The sequence below is a fragment of the Bombina bombina genome, chromosome 6 (genome assembly GCF_027579735.1).
Source record: "Bombina bombina isolate aBomBom1 chromosome 6, aBomBom1.pri, whole genome shotgun sequence".
Classification (NCBI taxonomy): domain Eukaryota; kingdom Metazoa; phylum Chordata; class Amphibia; order Anura; family Bombinatoridae; genus Bombina; species Bombina bombina.
Window position 1 is genome coordinate 955,956,460 of NC_069504.1, and position 7,397 is coordinate 955,963,856.

The 7,397-nt window shown below is 33.1% G+C and overlaps 2 protein-coding genes across 2 annotated transcripts; both read left to right on the top strand.

The window, feature by feature from the left end:
• Positions 1-260: 260 nt before the first annotated feature.
• LOC128664792 (protocadherin alpha-6-like) lies at positions 261-2,639 on the top strand. The gene has a single exon (XM_053719595.1). The coding sequence runs from the start codon at positions 261-263 to the stop codon at positions 2,637-2,639; it is 2,379 nt and encodes a 792-aa protein (XP_053575570.1).
• A 2,126-nt stretch (positions 2,640-4,765) lies between these two features.
• LOC128664793 (protocadherin alpha-8-like) lies at positions 4,766-7,138 on the top strand. Its single transcript, XM_053719596.1, has one exon. It carries the CDS (start codon positions 4,766-4,768, stop codon positions 7,136-7,138), a length of 2,373 nt encoding a protein of 790 aa, XP_053575571.1.
• Positions 7,139-7,397: the final 259 nt, after the last annotated feature.

Sequence of the window (7,397 nt, forward strand, 5' to 3'; positions counted from 1 at the left end):
TTCTTTTTTTACATTTTTGCAACATTATAGTTCTGGAAAATTAAGAGAAATTGTGTGTTTTGCCACTTGGTGTCACTGTTAGCTTATTTATGCTTTAAGATCCAGGGATGCATTTTCTCTCTTGATTCTTGCTGAACAATATCTGTCGTTCATTTTAAAACTAGCTTATTTAAAAATCCTGCACCTGGCATCCTGTATACTCTGAATGCCCATTCTACACAAATATTATTAGCAAGATCATTTAGTCACCATCAAAAGAAATGTTTGCAAAGTATTACCAAGGAACATGTATTACCAAGCTGATTCATTTGTTCCTGCTGCAAGTATCCTTGGTTCTGGTTGTGTGTCAGCTCCATTATATCATCCCAGAAGAATCTAAACACGGCACATTTGTTGGAAGAATTGCTCAGGATTTGGGTCTGCAGAAAAGTGAAATCAACTCTAGAATGTTGCGGATTGTCTCTAATGACGAAAAGCAATTTTTCGAGGTAAATTTGCAGAATGGGATTTTATTTGTTAAGGATATTATAGACAGGGAAGAGATATGTACAAATATACCTATCTGTGTTTTATCTCTGCAAGTAATTGTTGATAATCCTGTGAAAATGTACCAGGTAGATGTGGAAATTGAGGACATTAATGATAATTATCCAGTTTTCTTTACAAATGAATACATTATTTCAATATCAGAATTAAGGCTTCCAGGATCTCGATTTCCACTAGAGGGTGCAGTTGATGCTGATATTGGCACTAATTCTGTTACAAACTACGATCTCAGTACAAATGATTATTTTATTTTAGAATTTACTAAATATGTACATCAAATACGAACGTTAGATCTTTTACTAAAGAAACCACTGGACAGAGAAAAAATATCATTTCACAATTTGACTCTTATTGCTTTTGATGGTGGGAAACCAAAGTTAAGTGGCACCACTCAACTTGTAATCACAGTGGGAGATGCTAATGATAACACCCCAACATTTGATCAACCATTTTACCAATGCAGTGTTGTGGAAAATGCTCCTAAAGGAACTTTTGTTTATAAACTGAATGCAACAGATAAGGATCAGGGTAAAAACGGGGAAATATCTTATGATTTCAGCAAACTGGTGCCAGAACATGTTAAACAAACCTTCAGTATAGACAAACACACTGGTGACATTACAGTAATAGGAGAGGTGGACTTTGAAAACAACAAAATGTATGAAATTCAGATTGATGCAGCTGATTATGGTGAACTCTCTTTGGTTGGGCACTGCAAAGTTTTAGTTACAATTACAGACATCAATGACAACCCTCCTGAGCTGACAGTTACATCCCTTTCTGTTCCTGTTGCTGAAGATGCACCACAAGGCACCACTGTTGCAATCATACATGTACGTGACAGAGATTCAGGAGAGAATGGAAGAATTAACTGTTATATCTCGGAGCATAGGACATTCAAAATAGTTCCAGCATTTGCTGGGGTCTTTTCTTTAACAGTAGATGCACCATTAGATAGAGAAACCATATCTGAATATGAAGTAGTAATTACTGCAAAAGATGAAGGATCACCAGCTCTCTCTGTTTCCAAAACAATTAATGTTGAGATAAGTGATGTGAATGACAATGCTCCTGAATTTATGCAATCTGTTACCACAATATTTCTGAAAGAGAACAATCCACCAGGATCTCATATCTATTCTGTGTCAGCATCAGACCCGGACATGAACCAGAACTCATTTATTACCTACTCTCTTAGTGAAAATTCAGTCAATGGTGTCCCCTTATCTTCATTTATCTCCATTAATCCAGAAAATGGCAACCTTTTTGCTTTACTTTCATTTGATTATGAACAAATTAACTATTTTCAATGTGAAGTCAAAGCTACTGATGCAGGTTTGCCTCCCCTTAGCAGTTATGCTACACTTTATATTTTCATTGTTGATGTTAATGATAATCCCCCTTTTTTTTCTCCACTTTCTGCTCTTAGTGGATCTACAGAAATGATTAAGTCATTAAAATCAGCACAGGCAGGTTCCTTGGTGACAAAGATTACTGCAGTTGATTTGGATTCTGGATACAATGCTTGGATATCTTATGAATTTAAGAAACCTTTATTAAGTTTACCATTTCAAATTTCACACAAGACTGGAGAAATAAGGTTAATACGATCCTATATGGAATCAGATGGTGATGAATTTAGACTTATGGTAGTTGCTCAGGATCATGGAGAACCTTCAATGTCTTCAGTGATGCCCATCATAATTTCTTTGGTGGATTCAGAAGAAGACCTCAAAGTAGATCTTCATGATTCAAATGAAAAAGAAGAGGAATTCACCAGTGCAAATGTTTATTTGGTCATAGCCATTTGCTCAATCTCAAGTATATTCCTCATTACTCTCATTGCATTTACTGTTTTACGATGGCAAAAATATAGGGATGAGGTAAACGAACTGAGGGAGAACTACAAAGTCTGCTCAAATACAGTTGGCAGTTGGATATATTCTCAACAAAGCCAATATAAGCTATACTTAAATTCTCTCCAAAGGAACGATTTGATAGTTTTTACTCCAAATCTCTCACAGCCCTCAGATAATGAAAGAAACTCAAAAGATCCAGAAACAGAAACCAACTCTTCATTTCAGGTAAGGTAATGCAATATTTGTTTTTTTTTTATATGTATAATAAAAAGCGGTACATTGCAGTCAAATTATATTTTACCATAATTTGTGTAGTTGAATATTTTTAAAAGAGATTTCCATTTAGAACTGATTGTTCCCCCATGGTTGGTAATAGGATATAAAAATGTAAGTATACATTTTATTGCAACTGTTCTATAGTTAGAATGTTCAGGAGATATAACATTTTAGGTTTCACTGTAGTACAAACAATTAAAAAAACAGGTTGAATTTTTTTTTTTTATAAATTAAAGATGTCATTAATAGTCTGTCATTCCTTTTTTGTCAGGTCTTTCCCACAGTCAGATTGCCTATATGTTAGCTAGTTATTAGGCCCCATTTAACAACCGCTGAACATACAAGGTTCACGTCATTGAATCTGTCCCACCAGCATTGCGGCCAGTGGGCAAGAGTATGCTGCTTGCATTTAACATCGCACAAGTGGCTGCTTGTGCTATTCCTGTCCCTGCTCATGGGAGGCCAATTGCGAGAGAGCTGTCAATCACCCCAGTTGAACTTGCCAGGGGTGATTTTAATCCACCAGCTAAGAGCTTGCGTACTTGTTAGGAAGTAGTAGTCTGATGACAGCTGCTTCTTTACTAAGGTGCTCCAAAGCTGCATGTGCAGCTTGATAAATGGAGCCCATGGCATCTAAACTGAATTTTTTTTAAAGGTAGGGTAATAAAACTCATAAATGGGTTGGGTTGTATTTACAAATATTCAGTTTATTTATAATCTATTTTACTCACATAAATTGGTGTACTGTCATCATGGTTTTACAGAAGTTAACACAAGAATAAGAATTTACTTATAAGTGAAAGCGTATTTGCAGTTACCTTGAGATATATATATATATAATTAAATTATCTACACAATATATAGTTTTCTTGTGCTTATAGGTGTTTTTCAGCATATCAATTATTATATTTTTATTAGATAAATATGTGTATACGTTTTGAAATGAAAACAGAATGACACATTTAACAAATATAAATATAGCTGATAAATTACTTTAAATCCATTTTGATAGCTTGTTTGTTATATTATTACATTTAAATTAAATTTATCAAAATAATGTAATTGTTCATAAGAAATCTCTTTAGAGTTTTTATTGTTTTCAAAATCATGTTTTTTGCCAATGCATTGTAAATATTACTGTGATACAATTTAACATCTAAGTATATCATTTATCTCTTTCCCTTCTTTGTGCTATATTTTTTCTCTCTTTTTGTTTTAAAAGTTTCTATTTTTTATTTTTTTTATTTATTATTTTTATGAAAGCGATGGATTTACATATACAATAAATTACATTTTAAATAATAACTTTTCACTGATACAGTCATTTTATAATCTAGTGTACTATTGTATCAAAAGTTCTTGTAACTTGTTGCAACCATCAAAGTTCTTAATGAAGTCATAACGGTAAACAAAAATTAAACTAAAGAACTAAATCTAAACTGAAAACTTGTGCTTGAGCTGGCTCGCTCTAAAAGCTGTTTTTTATTATGTCTGTACTTTAACTGGGAGACCAATAAACCTTATATCCCAGAGAAGGACATTCTTGTTTTGCCCCTTATACAATATACAGCAACTTTTCTATTGACTAAAGCACACTTTTTAATGTTCAAATTTTATTTTTATTTTTTTAAGACTAATTGTATCTATTTTCTTTTTTAATATTTTATATTATCTAAACACCCTTTTTACTAGTTAGGGCTTTGATTGAATTTACTTAGAAACAAGGTAATTGGTTATTAGAGATCACTATGCTTTTTAGGGGTTTGTTTACAATCCATAAGAAAAATGAATCACATGATTTATCTACAAAAATCCTATAGTCCTTGATGGTGATTTTCTGTGTTTATAGTTATCAAAAATGATCAAATATCTTCTGTTCTGCCACTTGGTGTCACTGTTAGCTAACTTTATGCTTTAAGATCAAGGAATACAGTTTCTCCATTGATTCTGGCTGAGCAATATCCGTCGTTCATTTTAAAATCTATTAGGATATTTTAAACCCCTTCACCTGACATTCTGTATATTCTGAATGCCCTTTTTTTACACATAACATTATCAACATAATTTAGATATCATCATAAGAAATGCTTGTAAAGGATTACAGAGGAAGATGCTGGCTGCTTCATTTATTCCTGCTGCAAATATATTGGGATCTGATTGTATGTCAACTCCATTATATCATCCCTGAAGAATCTAAACACGGCACATTTGTTGGAAGAATTGCTCAGGATTTGGGTCTGCAGAAGGGTGAAATCAATAGCAGACTGCTACGGATTGTCTCAAGAGATGAAAAACAATTTTTCCAGGTAAATTTGCAGAATGGGATATTGTTTGTTAAGGATATTATAGATAGGGAAGATATATGTCCAAAAATACCTGTCTGTGTTATATCCTTACAAGTAATTGTTGATAAACCTGTGCAAATGTACCAGGTAGATGTGGAAATTGAGGACATTAATGATAACTACCCAATTTTCTCTGCAAGTGAATACGTTGTTTCAATATCAGAATCAATGATTCCAGGAACTCGATTTCCACTGGAGGGTGCATTTGATGCTGATATTGGGACAAATTCTGTTATAAACTATGAGCTCAGTACAAATGAATATTTTATATTAGAATTTACAAAATACATACAACAAATACGAACATTAGAACTTGTTCTAAAAAAACCACTAGACAGAGAAAAAATATTATTTCACAATCTGACTCTTATTGCTTTTGATGGGGGAAAACCAAAATTAAGTGGTACTACTCAACTTGCAATAACAGTGGAAGACATCAATGATAACACCCCAACATTTGATCAACCATTTTACCAATGCAGTTTGGTGGAAAATGCTCCTATAGGAACTTTTGTTTATAAACTGAAAGCAACAGATCTGGATCAGGGTAAAAATGGGGAAATATCATATGATTTTAGCAAACTGGTTACAGAACACATGAGAAACATTTTCAGTATTGATAAAAACACTGGTGAAATTACAGTAATAGGAGAAGTGGACTTTGAAGTCAGCAATATGTATGAAATTCAAATTGATGCGGCTGATAATGGTGAACCCTCTTTGGTTGGACATTGCAAAGTTTTAGTTACTATTACAGATGTCAATGACAACATTCCTGAGTTGACACTAACATCACTCTCTGTCCCTGTTGCTGAAGATGCACCACAAGGTACCACTGTTGCAATAATTAGTGTATATGACAAAGATTCAGGAGAAAATGGAAGAATTAACTGTTATATCTCTGAACCCAGAACATTCAAAATAATCCCAGCATTTACTGGTGTCTTTTCTTTAGCAGTGGATGCACCATTAGACAGAGAAACCAAATCTGAATATGAAGTAGTAATTACAGCAAAAGATGAAGGATCACCAGCTCTCTCTGTTTTCAGAACAATTATAATTGATATAAGTGATGTAAATGACAATGTCCCTGAATTTTTGCAATCAGTTAACACAATATTTCTGAAAGAGAACAACCCTCCTGGGTCTCATATCTACACTGTGTCAGCAACAGACCCGGACATCAACCAGAACTCTTTCATCACATACTCTATTAGTGAAAGTGCAGTAAATGCTGTCCCCTTATCTTCATTTATCTCCATTAACCCAGAAAATGGGAACCTGTTTGCATTACCTTCATTTGATTATGAACAACTTACCTATTTTCAGTGTGAGGTTATAGCCACTGATGCAGGTTTGCCTCCTCTTAGCAGCTATCTTACTCTGCATATTTTCATTGTAGATGTTAATGATAATGCTCCTTATTTTTCTCCACTTTCTTCACTTAGTGGATCTACAGAAATTATTAAGTTATTAAAATCAGCACAAGTAGGTTATTTGGTGACAAAGATTACAGCAATTGATTTGGATTCTGGATACAATGCTTGGTTATCTTATGAATTTAGGAATTCTTTAGCAAGTTTACCATTTACAATTTCTCGGAAGACTGGGGAAATAAGGTTAATACGATCTCTTATGGAATCAGATGGTGATGAATTTAGACTTGTAGTAGTTGTTCAGGATCATGGAGAACCTTCAATGTCTACGGTTATGCCCATCATAATTTCTTTGGTGGATTCAGAAGAAGAACTCAAAGTAAATAGTCAGAATTCAAATGAAAAAGAAGATGAATTCACCAGTGCAAATGTTTATTTGGTTATAGCCATTTGCTCAATCTCAAGTATATTCCTTATTACTTTAATTGCATTTACTGTTATACGATGGCAGAAATATAGGGATGAGGTAAATGAACTGAGGGAGAGTTACAAGGTCTGCTCAAATACAGTTGGCAGTTGGATATACTCCCAACAAAGCCAATATAAATTATACTTAAATTCTCTTCAAAGGAACGATTTAATTGTGTTTACTCCTAATTGCCCTCAGTTCTCAGAGAATGAAAGAAACTCAAATGAGCCAGGAGCAGAAACCAACTCTTCTTCCCAGGTGAGATAATACTTTATAAGATCTATATAATTATTTTGTATCTTAATTAAGAAGATTTAGATTATGGTAAGTTTGAAAAACTTTCACCTAATATCTATACATATGGCATCCGGTAATAATGAATTCAAAGAAAGAAATGTTGATAAACTTTTTAACTGTAATAGAATATTTAGTTTGTATATAATTATATATCAGTATATAAATGCAAAGTTTTTTTTTATTATAATATGTTTATATTTAGAATATTCAAAACATTTAATAGTTTACA